General features: G+C 35.6%; 1 protein-coding gene across 2 annotated transcripts in view; it reads right to left on the reverse strand.

Annotated features, from left to right (window-relative positions):
* LOC105255638 (discoidin domain-containing receptor 2) overlaps positions 1 to 20,393 on the reverse strand; it is a 77,956-nt gene that overhangs the window by 12,927 nt on the left and 44,636 nt on the right. For both annotated transcript variants that reach the window (XM_011265049.3, XM_011265048.3), the window contains exons 3-5: positions 10,049 to 10,151; positions 7,283 to 7,514; positions 3,581 to 3,728 (exon numbers count right to left, since the gene is read on the reverse strand). In XM_011265049.3, coding sequence (XP_011263351.1) covers positions 3,581 to 3,728; positions 7,283 to 7,514; positions 10,049 to 10,151 — 483 coding nt within the window. The remainder of the gene's footprint in view (positions 1 to 3,580; positions 3,729 to 7,282; positions 7,515 to 10,048; positions 10,152 to 20,393) is intronic.

The following is a 20,393-nucleotide window of genomic DNA, read 5'->3' on the forward strand; positions in this document are numbered from 1 at the left end:
TGCAGCAGTGACATTGATAGGTTAACGATAAGGGAGTAAACGGCGAGTCAAATTAATCCGCAATTTAAGCAACAAAGTCACCTCTCTTGGCGTGCACTTTTCACGTGCTCGAGGATCGTTCGTGTAAACTGGTGAACATTTCATCGATGTGTCGCTGATATTCCTGCCATTTTTGAAGGTACGAATTAAAGGACGCCGTATTTCAGCGCGCGTCAGAAACATTGCTCTTACAGGGAGCCCTACTCTGTAATCTGGCAATCAGTCAATCTAATCTGCGCTGACAATCTTCTTCTCGTCCGCGAAATTATTGTGAATTTTCATTGGGATCGTTAGAGCAATTTCCCAGCAAAGTGCAATTCCTAACAAGTATCGCGTTAATATAATTTTTTGCATGCACAATAAGGAGATACCAACGATTAACTAATTTTTATAGATTATTATTTCTAGACTGACTTTGATCTGCTACAAAGAGACAGAGAGATGAGAAGGTTATAAACTTGAAATAACTTATCTTCATATTTTGAATATACGGTTGATACACAAAATATGCTATTTGCAATCTTAATTTTAATAACAAATTTTTTACAAGCAAAAGATATCATTTATAACAAATTTCTAACATATTTTCTCAACATAACATATATATAAAAACATTGAAATAAAACTTTATTAAAATAGAATCCATTTGGAAATGTAATTTTAAAAGAATGTGGTTTCGTAATTTATTGGCGTTTCTGTAACTTATTTCGCGAAAAGCTTTTCTTTTTTAATCTATAGTCAAAGTTAAAATCGCACATTGTGAGTTTTATATACATCTATGTCAGCTCGCGACATATAATTCTTTATACACTGGATAAAACTTGCTCGAATAATCGTCTTAGCAACATCATACGTGTAATAAATAATACCGTTTCAATCGCGCTCTACGAGCTGAGATTTAGCACACTTGTATTCTGTCAGATGGCGAATGTCAATATCAGAAGGATTCTGTCATGGATTCTGTATTACGTTGACCGAGTAGGCCCTATTGCCCGCGATTCGGGAGTAATTGTTCGTGTTCACTGGCTTCGGGTAGGGCTTCAACGTTGTTTTAACCAGATGCCGTGCACGGCCGCCATAAATCCGCCATACCCGCCCAGTCGGACTCGATCTCACACGCTCCGAATACTTCTTATAGCGCGAAAGCTCTCATGTCGCCGTTTTACAGCGCTAGCTGCATACATATGCCATACGAACGTGTGTACAATCTTGCTGTTGTTGGATATTGGCGACCCAGAAAAATGATTTATGCAAATATCCCTCTCCTGGCCATAGATATTGATAATAAAGATGCAAAGATTGTGTGGAAATTATTGGGATTATTCGGCTCTTGAGATAACAATATATTGATGTTTGCTGGTTATATTTACTCATTTTAAATGATACAATCGAAAGCGATAACGAAAAAATATGTTACAAATAGAGCTATATCCCCAATAAAGTTTTATATATATAATATAATTTTAATATATAAAATCTTTATTATAAAATATATGACATGATGAACTTTCCGTTATACATTTTTTAAAAATGATTATAATCTCTTTTTTTAAATATTCATATCGTTATATTTTCATCGTTACTAATTAATTTAAAAGATTTAAACTTCGTCTTGAATGTTCTTTTATTCATGTCATTCTTTATATAATTTTGAAAAATAAAAATAACCACTTTTACATTAAACAGAATAAAGAAGTGAAGCTCTTTTATTATTAATTTAATGATTTCTTATGCGTTTTCTGTTTTCCCTTCTATAATATTACCGGTTGGATTTGCACGGTTTCTTTTCTTAACGTAACATATTCCGATAATACTTAATTTTTTACTTGAAACCAGACTGCTTCTGCAGATAATGAGGATTTTTCAACGAGCATCTTTGTGTTACATCATCATTTTGAAATAATAGGAAAATGTAGAACAAAAAGATACATATTCACATACGCGAATAATTGAATAAATAAATATTACGAATATATTATGTACATTTAAATATAAAAAACAAATTTTTATTATTAAATATGTAAATGTTTATTATTAAATATTATATAATTTTCTATTAAATATTATATAATATTATATAATTCCATTAAAGGAAACGACTGTTTATTAATCTATAATATATGTATTGCTTTCATTTAAGCTTCGCGCACTCATAGAATTGTGTAAAATTTGTAGAATTTATATAAAATTATGTCTTGAATTTTTTTAGGAGCCAGGTAAAGTAACACGAACGAGAAAAGAAACTGTATGCAAATTTATGTAAATAGCATTGTGGTAGCGCACAGCATGTTTGTTACACATAACACACGCACTTGTATATAAATTATGGGAATGAGTGTCGTATGCATCACGAATACTTAACATTCGTTACTTTGTTAGATCAAAGCTAAAAGCTCAGGGAGAAAAGAAATTAAAATGTTAGCATGTTCCAAATGTTATTTGAAATGTTGGAAGTCTGAGGTAAAAACTGAGGAAATTAAAGAAAAATTTCAGACGAGATGAAAATATTGGAAGAAGTTACAAGAAATTTCTCAGTATGTCTTTCATTTTAATTTACTATCACACTATATTATATATAGAAATTAAATAAAGAATTATTTTATTGATAATACAATCGATATGTTTTATTAATATATATTTTAATTATTGTTAAATAAAAATAGAAATAATATGGTATATTCTTATGCAATTATGTGCTACACAATTGCATATATTCCGATATCTTAAATATCCATTTACAATTTTAAAAGTTCAGCAATTGCGTTCAATGATCTCAATACAAAATAACGTACAATATATCGATATAACCAATCAATATCACGAAAAAGAAATTTCGATACCTCTAATTAATTGATTTTAATGCTGTTTTAAAGGACGGATTCGGAATGAAACATGTGACCTATCATAATACTTACATTCAAACGAAAATCATACTTGCAAATTAATGTTGTTTTTATCTTGTTTGTTATGCTTATTAATTAATTAGTAACACAAAGATGAGTTTAATATCCACGTGTTAGTAATATAATAATATCCGATGTGAATTATCTCAATTACGTAATTTTTAATGATAACTTGGTTATGCAATATCCAAATGATGAAATTCGCTATGCATAGCAATCACTTCGCGTGCAAAAATTTGTCTGACGGGGTGTGATAGATAATGGAAATATTTGTTTATTCGCATAAAAGTATTTTTGATGAACATAATATTATCAACAATTGTCATCATTAGTGCTGATCATTGCTACAATTATATTGCGCTCTCATTATAAAAGTATATTACATATTTATTAATAATACAGATAATCACTTTTAACATTATTTTGTTTATTTTACCAAGTTGTTTATTTATATAGATTAAAATTATCTTATATATTATGTATTAATAGATGGTTAAAAGTGGTTTCTTATTCTTTATAACAATAAGTTGAAAAGGTAAAAGGTTCCTTGTATTTTGCTTCTCGAAAAGAACTGAACTTGAAAATTGGAGAATTAATGGTGAATTGGATATTTTCTCGTGCGTATATAAAATACTTACTCATATCCCGGCATCCTTTGAGCTCGATGCGAAGGCAGACTGTACGTTTATGCTCGGAATGCGGTAGGATCCGGATTTGACTGGCAAAGATAGGTGGAACTAGATTATGCGATACAACGGTGGAGGTGTCGCTGTTGCCGGCTAAAACCTGTAGATCAGAATTAAGTATATTAATCAAACAGCAAATGCGAAGAAATAAAATTGACGATTTTTATCCTTCAATTGACATGAGGATAGATTTTTGACTGACAATAATGTCACTTTGTGAAACGAAGATTTTTTATTCTGAGAGGGATGATGCTTTTTGAATAGCTGCAGATTTGATGGTATGACTGTTATCGCGAGAATCGTATTTCGTTGATATGATTAAACGGTAATGGACATTCTGAAAATTTTACTTATAGACATCTCAATTTTGGAGTCGGTTAATATGATGCTAGCCAATATATACAAGCATCTGGATATGTACGATAACATTTTCTGGCCGGAAATATGCAATCAAATATTAATCACAGTTAGACGTTATCTCAACGATAATATAGTTAACACATCACGCTAAATAATTGAATTTTCCGATAAAATTTCGAGTAAACTTCTGTTGAATTGAAATCAGCAACAAAACATTACGACTTGTACTAATCAATCATGTATAAAATTGTGATATTTTATCTGATTTCATTCTAGTTTTATTATTGTAGACGTAGATTTATTAAAATTGTTCATATATATAATGCAACGATTATATCAGTAAATCAATTTTATTCTACATGTCACAATCAATCATATTTTATATCGATAGCATAGTTAGATTATTAACTATTGCTTCATATAATAAAATAAATGTTGCACCATATGAAATATTCATCTCGAGAAATACATGAAAATACAAAATTTACATCTGTTATTAAATTAAACTATATTATAATTAATAATTTAATTAAAAAAGCATAAGACTGGTTTTCATCATTTATCCCATCTCATCTATACAATAATTACATAATACATTTATACTTAAAAAAATTACATATGATGGAATACTTATAATAGCATATAAACGTTATAATATTGATCAAACAGAGAGGGATAGAAATGATTCTACAATAGAAACGCGCAATGTCGAAGGCAGCGATGCGTGATTCAATCTTGAACGCGATATTCGAGAAAAGGAGAGGAAGCTCGCGCAGAAATGGGAAAAGGCAGGACTGGAAATGTCTAGCTCTCGAAAAGGGGAAGTTGCACTTTTAGCGACGCTTAACCATACGTTACGGTACGAAGACGTTACGTGCAATTCCAGCACAGGAGTAGATCGCTTATCGATTGCCGTTTCTCACTTCCCTGTTTCTCGGCTGGATCCAGCGAGTGGTAGAAGGAAGACTTCGCAAAATCAAACTCAAAGGAGGCAATATGGCGATCCGATTGATCGTAAAACAAAAGGAAATCGATATTATTACAGAAAAATATATATTTTGTCTAAACTTGTTTGAAAGAGATAATTGGTGAATGCTCATCGATCTCTTACGTGATGAATCAAATGTTCTATATTAATTAGATTATTAATTAACAATATAATTTCTAAACATTTTCTTCATAAAATTTTCTTCATCAAAATATTCATTTAATATTATAATGCATAAGTTCGTGCCCGATTTTCATAGATGGCATTAAGTTATTGCATGACGGAGTTCTATTGTTTTCGTTTGGTAATATTGCTTGCACCGGATAGGTGACAGTGTCTTATGTCACTTTAGCATCAGGCATTGTTCAGATAAGTCCATTTGTGCATAAGAGAAATTATTAAAAATGGAGAACGAAAAGGTGCATTTGCGACATGTAATGCTATATGAATTTCGAAAAGGCGTGAGTGTTGGGACTGCACAAAAAAACATTCAGAGCGTTTATTTGGACCGTGCTCCTGCTCTCCGGACAGTCAAAAAGTGGTTTGGCAGATTTCGAAATGGTGATTTTAACATGGAAGATCAACCCCGCTCTGGACGGCCTTCTGGCATTGATGACGACATTGTGTGTGCCTTAGTGGAAAAAAACCCAAGGATTACAACTGAGGATATTGCTGAGAGGCTGAACATTGATAATTCAACCGCTTTTCGCCATTTAAAAAAGCTTGGATACGTTTCCAAGCTCGATACGTGGGTGCCGCATCTCCTGACTGAAAGGAATAAGCTGAACCGCATGACTGTAGCCCTTTCCCTTCTCGAGCGTAACAAAAAAGAGCCTTTTTTGGATCGAATGGTAACAGGCGATGAGAAGTGGATTCTCTACAACAACGTACAGCGGAAGAGGACATGGAAAAAAGCAGCTGAAGGAGCAGAACCCGTCGCAAAAGCTGGCCTGCATCCGATGAAGGTGTTGCTGTGTGTTTGGTGGGATTGCAGGGGAATTATTCACTTCGAGCTGCTCCGACGCGGCGAAACAATCACGGCGGACAAATACTGTGAGCAACTCACTAGACTCGATGCAGCTATTCGAGAAAAACGTCCGGTTTTAGCCAATCGAAAAGGCATCATCTTCCATCACGACAATGCTAGGCCACACGTCGCCCAACAGACGCTGCGAAAACTGCAGGAGTTGCAATGGGAAATTCTGCAGCACCCGCCATACTCTCCAGACATTGCGCCTTCAGATTTTCATCTGTTCCGGTCTTTGCAGAATAGTTTGAATGGCAAGAATCTCAATTCCGAGGAAGCTGTCGAAAAGCACCTTACAAACTTTTTTCAAAAAAAACCAAGTTTTTTCTTCAAAAATGGAATCGACAAGCTTGTAGATCGTTGGAAAACATTGTAGAGGAAATGGAGACTATAAATTAATAAAAGTGTATTCTTTAAAATATAACCTATTGAAGTTTATCTTTAAATCGGGCACGAACTTATGCAATCATCAATATTTATAGTATATTAATGTAACAAGAAATTCATTATCTATTTTTGTGCATAATTTTTCGTTTATTTCTCTTTACATTTATTATATAAGAAGCATTAAGCCGCTAAGATAAAATTTCCTTACGGATAATTAATTGGCATAGGAAAAGTTCCACCAATTAAGCATCGTTAAGCGAGTGCCAAGTAGAGTTCTAATTATGACTTTACGAACAAGCGACTTCGTGCAACTCGAAGTCTTCTGTATTTCAATTGGAATAAAATTTCAATTTGACGCAAGAGCACGTGAGCGCTTTTTCGATCGATTTTGTAGTTTTGTTCTACTCACATCGTTTACGTATGTTTGTTTGAGTTTGTTCCAATTGAGACACGATGTAAACTCCAAATAATCTGCGTACGACACTTCTACAATCGAACGTTTGTTGTAATTAAATCCTACAGTTATTCTCTTCCCTGCGGTACTCGATTTAAAACATACTTCATATACATATATTGCATATATTCTAATTTATATAAGATCAATATATGTATGTGTATATATATTAGCAATTAAAATAATTGTTTAATAAAATAATTAAAAAATTATTAAAAAGATTAATACTTGAAAAGTTATTATAATATTAAGTTATCAGATTTTTTTATATTAATTTATTTTTTATTATTTAGAGCAAAATATAGAGAGCGACTTCATTCTCTCAGCCAATTAATTAACCAAAGAAGGCCAACGATAGGGAACGATAAGCTTGACAAATTGAGCTCAATTGGGCTTATTCCTTACAGACTATCAACAGATTTACCAGTTTTGCCTTACCTCTTTGTTGTCCCAGCGCTTATATCGGCGCCACTGAGCGAAGCCAGGACGTCGATATTCCAGGGTATAACCCTCAACATACTCCTGACCGCGACCGTGATCGTAACGGCCCTGTGTCTGCACACCAGTAACGACGTGAGCACCACGTAGATCGACTTGAAGCCATTCGTATACGCCTTTTTCTATTTGGCTTTTTGGGCACCAAGCACCACCGGCAGTTTCTTTCCGGAGTCTGTGTAAAATAATAGTATGTTTTTTATAAATATTTCTCTCTACACGGCTAACATTATGATTCAATTTTATAAGAACATGCACGCTTTCACAATATTATTTTAAATATTTCCAATAACAAATTCATATATTTATATTATGATATATAGTATATATATATATATATGTATAGATACAGAATGTTTGGAAAATAATTATTTTTACCTATATTAAATATTAAAAATAATATGGCCTATATTAAATATTAAAAAAAACATTTATCATACATTATTAGTAAATTAGTTTTTCCCGGTAAGAGATGTTGAAAGCGACTTTTATAAGCATGCAAACATTTTAACTTTAATCTTGTTCTCGAAAATCATCTTCTTGAATTTTTTTTGGTATCTTTGATAAAATCTCTGAGTTTCAAGATTTTAGCTCTTATGTTATTAATTAAATATAGTTAGTAATAAGTATATTATGCAATATTTTTTACTTAGAAATTTATAACTGAATAAAAAGAAGAGAGAAAATTAAATTGCAAAAAATATTTGCATAAATTATGTTGCCATAATTTATGGTTAAGAAGTTAAAAATGAAGAAATTATAATTATATATGCAGTTTGTAAACAATGGCCTACGTAAAAGGATTGTTGATCTTCCCATTTCGAAAAATAAAATTATCATTTTACTGCCTTTTCCAACTAAAATTATCATTTTAGTAGTGAAATTATCATTTTCCGAGTCTGCTTTTTCGCGTAATTATATCATACACAATTTTGTTACTATCATTTTAATTAAAAAGAACAATCGCGAGATCACTTTTTTAGGTCTTAAGAATTTCCACCCTCTGAAAAGTATACTTAAACAGCAAATTCATGATTCACTCGCGCTTTTATTCCTCCATTTCGTTCCGCTCACGTTTTCTCTGTCAATTATTTACATTTGTGTTAAACGGCTCAAATTAAAGTTTGCCACCTTCAACCACTTCTGGCCAAGTGGCGTCCCGTACTTAATAACAAAGTTAACTTCGCCGTAGATCGGGAAAATTTTCGCTTTTTCCTGCCGCCTTTCACTGACGATTGACTTCCAAGTAGTACTTGTGCCACATTAATTTGTATTTGCTGCGCTCACAGTTTTCACATAACACAGTTTTCAGTACAAAAGAATTTCATTGTTACGGAGAAATTTTGTGTACTCGCAGTTGATAGAAATTTCATATTATTAAGTAAATTGCGTTGTTACGGAAACTTTGTACGCGTGAAGAGTGCCAACTAAGTATAAACAAAGCTCGCTATTAATATTGTAAAGCCGCGAACGGGGAGAACGTGGTATCTTCCTGTGCCATTATGTAGAATATTGAGTTATTTTTCGTTCAGTTAAAGCTTATATTCAAAGATTCAATGTTGCAAAACTTTGGACGTGAACAATAATGAATAAACATCGCATCTATAGCGCAATCTTATTATATTGAATCTTTTCCTGTCTCTCTTTCTCTTTTCTCTCTCTCTTTCTTTCTTTCTCTTTCTATTCATTAACAATACATAAAGAATACATAGTTGTTTTTTTTTGGTCAAGCTCTTTATATATGTACCCTATATACCATCCTTATATATGTATACGAGCTCTCCTCAGACCGACAATTTGAGGTATCCAAACCTCCGGCCGGTACTCATTTATCAGACTAGCCTGACGTCTGATCAATGATCGTCTTTACCACTGTTTTAATTATACCTCGCTAAAACGTAATAATCTGGTGGAACGATTCGTTTCTCAATTTACATTTTTGTATATGTTCTGCTTAATTAGACACCATCTGTTTAATTCATGCTTTTTACAATAAATTTTTATATTTTGCTCCAACGAAGAGTTAATCGATTGCAAAATGATATGAAACATTTATTACGAAGTGAAGTGAATAAAAAGTTCAATTTTTCCACTTCCTTTGCTTTACTCATATTTTCATATTAATAAAATGAATCGATTAATTAAATATAACGAGTTGTATGTTTTATACGTAAAAATGTATATTTTTTTAATAACATTTTGTTACGTAATTTTATTCTTAAAATAAAATTAAAAAGCATCGTTTAAATGGCAATAGATTTCTGCTTTGTAGAAATGTTACGCTACTCTCCATCTTCACAAAACGCGATTAGTGCTTTTCGTAACCGGATTGCGCGTTTGATAGTCGCAGACGCATTAGGCATGTAACTTGAAGGAAATTAGGTTTGAATAAGTTAAATTCCCAGGGTGAATCGTTGAATCAATATCTCTATCGCTCGGGAAAAGCCAACTTTTGGAACAAATAGATGGATGGATGGATAGATGAATGGAATAGTTGAATTGCAAACAAAACGCGTCGCTATAGTTGCGTAAAATATAAATAGATGCGAGGAAAGAACGAAAAATAATGGATTTGTTGATGATGTTGGTACGTTAAACTCGATGGACGAAGTTGAGCCTATCTACCTTCCCCAAGTTCATTAAAAATACGTTAATAACGTAACTTTTAACATTGAAAAAGGGAATATGTCATAAAAGTAATATGCTCACCGGCCATTTCGTGGTCCGACGTTCGCCACGTACGATGAGGACGCAGTGATAGCTAAATCCGGTATATCACCCGACTCCATCCCCAGGGACTGGTTGCATGATCCTGAAACATAACGATGTTTTAATTTAATAAATGCTCTATTGATGTCGCAAATTATCTTTATTATTACATTCTGTATTCTCGCCTAATTGTCTATATTTTTACACACTAATTTCACAGCACTTTTTTCAAATAATCGATGTAAAGTTATTTTTCGTTACACAATTAAATGTAATTAATTCTCTCAAATTGATTGAATCTTGTACAACGATTTTGAAATAGATTTTAATCAATAGATCGAGTTTTGATACATTACGTCTATTTGTGTTTCTCGAACTCTCATTATCGAAAAGCTTGTAAATTATCGCTCAAGATTGTTCGTACGAAAATTCAATGTTTATTAAAAAAGAATAGCTTGTTGTAAACAAGCTGGTTAAAATGTAAATACCGTTCTTTTATGAATGCAAATCTTTTGAGACTTTGCTAATATTCCATAAAAGTGGCGATTCATTGCCCGATACAAAGCTCTTTAAAGACAATCGATTAAAAGGAACAATAGCGCGTGATATTCGCGCACTATTGTGCCAGCAGGGGGCACTCTTTAAAGTTAAAGTGCATTCGCGGGAATCACGGACGTAAACAGCAATTACGACATCGTCGTCGTTGCAATCGTCGTTTGCGATGTCGGGATAAGTGGCAAATGGCTCGAAGCCTCGAGGCGCATCGCCGCCGGGATATTATCCAATCACTATACTTATTAGTCTTTCAGCGATCTCATTCACGTTTCAATTCGCGTTACGTTTACTGTCATTTGGTTGTAATCTTTCCATTAAAGTTTTCGCTAGGCAACAAAAAGCTGCGAATGAAGCTTCGCGTCCGCGATAAGAAAACTTTATACTGTCGCGCGAGGAGATCAATCGACTAAATAAATTTGCTCTGCGAGATCGAACGACGATCCGTTATCCTGCGATTTTATTTACAATTAAGAAAAGAATGGAACTCCAGATTAAATTGGCGGCTGAGATTTTTTCCCTGATCGTAAACCCCTCCGCTGTTCTCGAGCAGAAAAAGAAGATTACACATTTCATCTCAATGTTACAGCAATTATAATTACTGTTATGCTTTTATATAATGAATATCGGGAAACTTTAAGGTCGTCGTTTATTTTCAGATGTGATGTCGTCTGTAGGGAATAGTGTGAGTGATTTGAGAGAGGCGAAAAACGCTCGCAGAGAGAAACGTATCTTCCGGTTCTCAAATCAGCGAGCAGGAAGAATCGTTCGCCTCTGTTTTTATCGACCTCAGGCAGCGTACAATTGAACGTGAGTACGCGTATGGTCGATTAAATCTTTTCGCGTGCCTGTCAGCCTCCCGGTTTATGTTGGTTCGGCAACCCTCTTAGAGAAATCACACGTGAAGTAAACGATCGGAATAAGTCGGTCGGGAAAGACCGGAGAGGAATTTCTTCTCACGGAAGTAAAGTTAGTAATAAACATTGCATTCCAGTAATAAACTATTGCTATTGTCGTGGCTCGTTCGAAAGTAGCGTGGACAATACGTCCATCAAAATCTAGTATTAGATGTTGTTACAACGAAATCCATTAAAACCATTTTAACCTTCTAGATCTCTCAACAGCGAAAAATCGAAAATTTGCAAGGGAAAGCTTTGCGCCGTTAAAAAAGTAAATACTGCCGAGAGTGACAAAGGATCCCGAAAAAGGTTTCCGAGAATTTATTCGACTAGGTTGTGGGACCATGCAAAAGCATTTTTAATAACGTTAATTTCGTTGTGTGCAATTTTTTCCTCACTTGCTTCTCATGTACTTTGTGCCATACGCGCGCCCATGTATTTTATTTTAATCGTTTATATATTTTAATTGTTTTATTATATATTTTAATTACATATATGTTTTAGTGATATTATATATATGTTTAAGCAATAAAAGATTTATTAAATAATAATTTATATTAAATCATATATTATTAAAAAATTGTCAAACTTATATAGAAAGTATCTTTATGATAACACAAGGAAATTTAATATAACTTTCCTAAATATAACTTTCTAAGCTTAGATTGTCATGTTGCGGTACCAACATGGAGTTTTTTGTAACCTCCCTTATCCTACATCCGCGACATGGAAATCACATGGGCATTTGAACTTGGAAACGTATTCATAGAATTCTCGCGCTCCATCTTTCTCACCAGTTTACGCAAATATTCTTCCGCCTCGCGCTTTGTTCCAATCCACAAATAAAGCGGATAAGAGAAAAGAAACACATGTCAAACGTTCGATCGGCAACTACTGGAAGCCGACGCTCTAGTCTCACAAACGGCATGAAATAACGCAAACCCCAGGAGAAGCGTTCCATCTATCGTCCATATCATATTCGCACGAGCTATGTAACAGGATAAGTATCGGAAGAGGATGACAATTTCGCAAAGAAAAAAAAAAAGAATCTAAATCGACAAAGACAAATGAGCCGGAAGAGTTAAACGCTTCTACAATCAAAGGAATTAAAAATCAAATTACGATCTAAAGAAGTAAAAAAAAAATTGTTAATAGAATTAAGTTCAGTATTGAAATATAATTCTCGTATCGTGTTGAATTTAAAATATTCAGGATATTGAATACATATAGCCCTTATTAAGTAACTCGATACTGTGGATGTTTGAAAAAGCGAAAATTCCAGCCCCGGAGTTTGATTAAACCGCTTACATTTCCCAGGTATAATCCTTCAGAAATTCTCTGTTTTCTATAATTCAACCTGTACTTGTCGGAATGCCTGTGCGTCTTCCTTGACTACGGCCCCGGTAAGTAACAGCTCTCTAGTACTATTGTCCAGATAGGAGAATCCTGACGCGGGGTCGGTGGTATACGAGGCGTTTCGTGGATTCATTGCGACGCATTCCACGTCGAACTATTCGTCTTGCCAGGTGGCGTGCAATTTGGCGAACCCGGGGGCACGACAGCCGGAAATCCGGACACCTCGGCCACAGTCAGCGCCGCACGAAGACACCTTCAGGACTGGCGGATGCGCGTCTCGGCACCTTCATAGTCTCGCAACGTTAGCCCCGTATGACGTGTTGAGACAATGTAAATTGTTGTAATACAAGTTTCGTTTAAACGTGCATTATAATCATTTCCTCAAAAACTATTGTGACATTTTCGCGCCTTGTATCTCATATTTTTCTCCTGTTTCTTTATTTTTTTATAAGAGTAATGCCGTTTTTAACCATTTATTTAGACAATTTTATCGATTATTTCTATAGAAATAGGAAATAAACTTCTGGAAAATTAAATTTTGGACAAGTCGCATTTTTTAAATACCACAGACGTTATTGTCAAGTTAATCTCGCGCGTGTGCGCGTGTTGACATTCCACGCGAATATGCTAAAGCCGTGAGGTGTTCTCTTGGTCCACTTCGCTCTTCCGAATGAAAATCCGGCTCGAAAACTTTCCTGTCGCGATGCTCTCTGCACAATCCGGCTTTCTCCGTTCCTCGGGTACGTTTGTCCGCACGGATGAGTAGCGTACGGTGACCGACGCTTTTGTTTTTGCACGACGATTCCTCCTGTTTGTCCCGTTTGAAATAAGAATTTCGGATTAGGGAGTCGATGTCACCTGCTCGAACTCAACTATGCTGGGGGAAGCAAAATCTTCTTTTTTCTCTCCCGAGCTTTTTCCCCTCTATCTTTTCTTGTTTCTATCTGGCTCTCGATTCGCTCGGACCGATGGGAGTACGTCAGGTGTCCCGTCTATAATCCTGCGAACTAAGCACGAAGGGAACTGCAGGGCTAGTTGATCCTTTACCAATAGCATGGTCATGTGTTTCCGAACCGCACTTGACCCGTCTTCCATTTTTAGGCGTTATCGATTCCTGCTTATAGTCATGGCTGAAGGCAGCGAATTATCAGAGATCAACGCGCTGAAAAGCGAGGATTCGCCGGACGATTTTCTTAAGACCGTATTGTTTCATCGTTTCGATCGACGAGGACAAAATAGCTACGTTCGATGCGATCATTTTATTCGCATGCAGAATTCAGCATTATTACAAGATAATTGCTAATCAGGCTTCGCCGGCTCGTTATCCCGTGGTCCGAGGCGCAATTCGAAAATCGTGTTAGCGGTGCACGTCGATGGACTAGACGATCATTCGTCCATTATCATCGCGTATACACGCTCTCGTCCCGGTGCGTCCAGGATTACAATACCAAATGATAGCCATCAGAAATGCACGACAGAACTTCGCAACAACCCTTGGTCGTCGTGAATTTACGTGCCGTGAGATACATAGATCGTCATCTGCGAGTGTGTTCGCGGCGACGTTAACACGAGACACGTTCGCGTTTCCGTTTTCCAAGAGAGCCACCTTCCTCCCACCTTTCCACTATCGGCAATTCGGCGAGAAGACAGGTACTGCGTGGCACTGCGTGGCTAAGGTGAGGGGTGGCCCGGGTTTCCGAAGGCGAAAACGCATATACGTGGCTATGTAAATATAATAATACGTGCGCATCCGCACGTGTATGTGTATATTATACACGTGCATACACACCGGCTCTCTCATCGATGTCGCGGGACTACGCTATTCGGAAAACCATCACGCCACTAGGCTATATTTTATCTCGTAAATGGATGTGTCTAGTCGAACGTGAATTTCTTATATCAACTGCCGATACTCGGTGATATCGATGAATAGGATGGGCGAGCGCGACGTATATCCGTTACAGCTCGCGGATATGTAAGCATCCGGTTCGTCAGGATTTTTATTATACCGCGTAGATATGTGCTCTCTACGTTTTTCACGTATGAAATATCACATGTATCCCGTTACGCACGAGCAGCGTGGCCGCTGCAATTTTGCGGAATTTGCCTTTATTACATTCTACCGTTTTTGTTTATTTTTCGTCGGATTATTATTGCATTTACGTACACGATTCAGAAGCCAGTGATGCCAACGCGGTGAATAATTATAATCGAGTTAAAATGCGGGAAATGCAATAAAGCGAATAAATAATCACGGATCATATAATATAAAATAAGTTAATTAGAGTTTTTTTTTTAATGGCGATACATTTAACGTATGTAATTATATGAAAAATACATTAAATCTGTTATATTATCAAAAATTGTGGATTTTACAGAAGAATAATTGTAGAATAATTGTTTAATAGTTTAATATTTGTAACATCTTTTAAGATATGCATATTCTTAATGACTAATGTGTATGTGTGTGTATATGTAAATTTTCTGTTAAGCTTTTAGGTCGCCAAAATGTAGTAGTGCACATTTTAATATGTTACGGAGTTAGTCGCAAAATTGTTCTCGGCTACTTTGCCAGAATATTAAGACTAGGAGTCTGTGCCATAATGACTTCTGAGGCATCTATCGTAACGGCGTGTTTATTGTAACGAGCGAGTCGGAAGAACGTCATAAAGTTAAAGACCAAATGCCTGCCTCTGTATTACAAGAAAACTGCAATAGAATTCCAGGCGAAGTGGTCGCATAGCAATTTCAAACCAGTTTTCAGCTGAACAGTTAAATTTAAGGATGCTTTGTATGCACAATCCCAGCAAAAAGTAGCTGAAAATAAATATTGACGAATATATCCACTTTTGGTGTATTTTGAGTATGAGAAATTGTGTGGAATATTGCAATTTGATCTTAGCTACAGTGCAGAGATGTATTTTTTAATCTTTATTGCGTTTTTAATGAAATATTCTGAATTTTGTTAATCGAAATGATTAACTTTTGGCAGAGAATTTCGTCTTGTGACAGATACATGGCTAACTTCATTGAATTATATTAATATCTTTTTAACCAGTTAGTACTTGTATAATATTATTTGACCCAATATTTTCTCTGTATCTAAACTTTTGTAAATTTGAAACAAATTCTGAATATTATTTCCATGTGTTTTTGTCATTTGAATCGACGTGATTATACGTTTCTCATAAGAACACATGTTAATATATTCGGTGCAAATTAAAATCCTTATAACTTGTAAACGCTTTAGTGAATCGATTTAAAAATTGTTACTGAAGATTCTAAACATATGTAAGGACATTCTATACAATTTTCATTAAATTCTCAATATTTTAAAAATCGGTACAAAACATCCTTAAACAGATGCCATTTGGGATTTTATTAATATTATTTCGCACTGTAAATATATATAAATCATTGAGCGGATTACCATTTATGTATTATGTAAAATTCCATTCCGCGATCTTACTAAAAATTAACTCTGAGAAAGATCGAATTTATAATACATATGAAGATAAGATATTTTTTTAATCTAGCAAAAAGGAGCATGAATTTTTTTATAAATTAAAAAAATTGAAAAAATAAAAAATAGAAAAATATTAATTAATACATTTCAACTTTCATCTATCTCTCTAAAAGAACTGTCAAATAAATAAAAATATAAAGTGGTGGATGTGCATGTATTTGTTGTATAAGATGCTTTAGTACAGTAAAATCTCTTGTTGAATAAAATATCTTGCTGTTTCATATCACAAGTGGTATTTTTTAACTCTTAATACACCCCACATGCGTGCGTTGACATGTTATAATGCAATTAGCATATTTTGTCGCGCGCATCAACTTTTTTGTTACTCCATGCTTTCCAATCTCACGCACTGTTTCCAGTCGACGGAGCCTGGCATCCATCGTACGGCATCACATCGTATCGTATCGCATCGCTCGAACACAGGGTATACGAGCGCGAATTTACGTGCTACGTGTTCCGCACATCATAAATCGTAAAGTTACGAAATGGACGTATAGCTCGCTCTCGGAAAATGCCGTAAAGCTTTCGCAGCTCGGCGTTGAAAAGTATGCGCGTGATGCTACGAATTTTTAAACGCTCAACCACAAATCTGAATTACAGTTAACGCGAAAGAAGAAGCTCTCCGCATGACTTTTCAAGAAAATTCACGAGATGCAGTCTGCGTCAGCAAATAATACAGGAGAGACAACACTGTGCGCAGTTATATAACAAGATTATAAATTTGTAAATTTGTAATCTTCGTTAATAACAAAAGTTAGGGTGCTATTCTCTTTGCAAAGTGCTAGAATAAATCTTTCTCGATTTACTATAGAGCTGGCGATTTTGTTTAAGCACGCATGCCGCATTTTTCATCTTCCCCTCTTTCTGCGCGATAAGAAAAATAATCCTCGATATAATAGCACAATGAAACGGCAAACATTTTTTACACCGGAAGGCTGGGAGGAACCCATATTGCCGACACGTTGCGAGAAGATTCCTTCGATCTATATGGCAAAGTTCTATTAGCTAGAGCACATAAAGTCTGGAAGAAGGTAATGCTGTCTTATGCGCGCGTTGTATGTGTGAGTAAAAGAGCAAATTTACAAATCGTATAATTACATTTGGCCAAACACTCCAAGCATCGTTCCGTTCCGTATTTAATTAATTAATTCAAAATATATTTACGTACATGCCACCCCTTATTAGTAGTTTTAGTCCTACAGAGAATATATTTCCTTTGCTTCGCGCTGCTCAAATGTTATTAAATTATTAACAAATCTGACGTTTCTCATTTCTCATCGTATTTCATTAGATTTCTCTAGCGAACGAAGCCACTATCTGAGTTTGCGTGGTTTATTTTGACATTAAAAGAGTCACGATCGAAAAGTGACAGATTTCTATCGTGCACTTTAATTAGCGACAGCGGATGAAATCAGTAGCCAGGAAAATAATGGACGTTGGAGAGTATGCTGGGAGAGTTTGCGAACTAACAGGCATCACCGTGCTGATTACAAAACAGCGAGAGACGGATGTGCGTGGCGTATAAATACCTTTGTTAGGAACGGTTCTGGAAAGTGCAAAGTCAATGAAATTTTCGACATATCCGAATCATCGCGCGTAAAGCTTTAGGACGTTAATAATACTTTACAAATAAATGTTTTAAAATGAGAAAAACAAGATTTATATAGGTGGAAGCATTATAAGAAAGAAGAAGAAATTGAAAGAGAAAAGAAGAAAATGGGATAAAGATAAGAATTATCTTCAGGTGGTTGCTCCCGTAAAAAGACTTAACGTATATGATGGGTCGCGGAATTGACGCGTCTCTTATGAGTTGGTATTAAAAAATCCGACGAGGAGGGATCGATTGACACGAAAAAAAAGTAAGGAACATAAACGAGATATTCTTCCATCTATTTTACTGTAAGTTGAGAAAATATCCAATGTTTGCTTTACGTCTTGTAGCAACTTTACAGAGAAAACTCTAGAGCGCGTTATTAGGAATCGTTTTTAGATGATTTAAAAAAATTTTTGGTATTACTTTTATAACAACTATTAATCTACTTATTAATTATTAATTAATAAAATTTCAATAAAATTAACAAAATATTTATTAATTAACACACACACACAAAATGAGATTATAATTATTAATCACAATAGATTTAATCAAATATCTTTTTGTATTCATATACGATTTATCTTCCTAAAGGCAATATTGTTGACGCAATATAAGGTACCTTATCTACGTTTCGCGCACACGACGGAACATGAATATTCTGTAAAGTGAGAAAGTGGAGGCGTTTATGCGCGCTGTCGGGCGGCTCGAAAGCCTGATTGTTGGCCGGGAATAAGAATGGAATAGGATGAGAGTTAACGTGCACGACGGTTCGTAGGATTGACGTGTTCCTTATAAACCAGAAGGGCGAGGCGAAGATAGCGCAACGGAGGAACCATCAGACGCCGAAAGCGAAGGAGGAAGACGACCGCGAGAGGGTGGATGGAAAGGATGACGCGCAGAGAGAAGGAAGACAGGATAAGGTAGGAAGGCACGTCGCGGCGTCTGCACGCCGTGGAAGCCCGATTGTTCTCCGCAACCGACTCTGTCTCATTACTTCGAATTGGCTAGCCGTAGACAATGCCAGCGGGTAATACGATTATCCGGAAGATGGTTTTCAGCGGCCACCCCTTCGTTTCCATCGTCCCTTTTCCCTCAGCTTTTCCCGACGCTTCTTTTACGCCCTTACATTCCATCCCTTATAGTGTAAACCCTTTTTCCGAAGCACGCTCGGAAAATCGGGACCGCGGGACATGCGAGATTGAAAGGGGAGGCGGAGGTGACGGCGACTCTAAAGAGACGATGGACCGACACATGCATTTCCTCGTTTTATCCGCGCGTGGAGATAAAAATTGAAGATTAACCACCTATATACGCGGCTTCGAGGTCGAAGATTCAATGATGGTTTTCGGATAAAGGAGCGCTTCGAGGGCAAGGGAGAAGGGACGAATGCCTCTTTCCAAAGCAACAAAAATGGAACAGCTTTTCTAACGTATTCCGTGAAACTCCCGTTGCACTTTGCCGTTTGCTCCAACATTTCTCCGCGCGCTCTGACTTACATCAGGATTCGCTATGGCGAACTCTCCGCTCGAGCATGTTACGCGTGTCTGGTATTCAAGAGGTAATTCAGCGCGACGATCGAATCTACATTCGACGTTTGGCTTCGAAATCTTTAGCTAATAAAAAGTTGAAACGTGTTTCCGACAGAAATTACGTAAATACATTCCCCCGCGTTACAGAAAATTTCTTTTGACTCTGTGAGAGTTTTGCAATTTTGCAAAAACGCTCTTATTTTATTATTTATATTATTCTATTGTATTTTTAATGGAAAATGAATCTTGTTGCGAGGATAATTTGCTAGCTTGAAATTTTCATTTTCAGGTATTTTCGTCGGATAATGTAAACGGTATTTTTTGATGCATGAAAAACGTGAGTTACCTTAATACAATGAACACGTTTACCTCACTTTCTCTCTCTCTCTCTCTCTCTCTCTCTCTCTCTCTCTCTCTCTCTCTCTGTCCCCCCGTTTCTCTCTCTCTCTCTCTCTCTCTGTCTGTCTGTCTCTTCTCACTCTTTCGTATAAGAGTAAAACGTAAAAAGATGTTTAATATTTCAACAGATTTCAAAGACGAACTCGGTCAAATCTCCTCGTTTTAAAGCATGAGTTCATCCCTTTTTCTTGTTTTTTCCTTTTTATTTGCAAGCATGCCACTGTAACTCGCCTTTCATCGTGTCGCTCATTTGAATTCCCTTTTCCAAGTTGCTTCGCCTAAGAAAGAGCTGTCGAGCGCGTTGAACAAAGATTAGACGAGAAAAACTGTACGACGAAAAGAGAATGAACGAAGATGAGTTGAAAAGACAATGAGCCACTATAAACGTGACGTTTTTACTCATCTGTGTAGAGAAAGAGATGAAAATCGAAGATTGACCTACGGCTAATAAAGAATGCCGTTTTTCACAAAGAAATAAAATATTTCT

The sequence above is a fragment of the Camponotus floridanus genome, unplaced genomic scaffold, assembly GCF_003227725.1.
Source record: "Camponotus floridanus strain SB8 unplaced genomic scaffold, Cflo_v7.5 scaffold14, whole genome shotgun sequence".
NCBI classification, from domain to species: Eukaryota; Metazoa; Arthropoda; class Insecta; order Hymenoptera; family Formicidae; genus Camponotus; species Camponotus floridanus.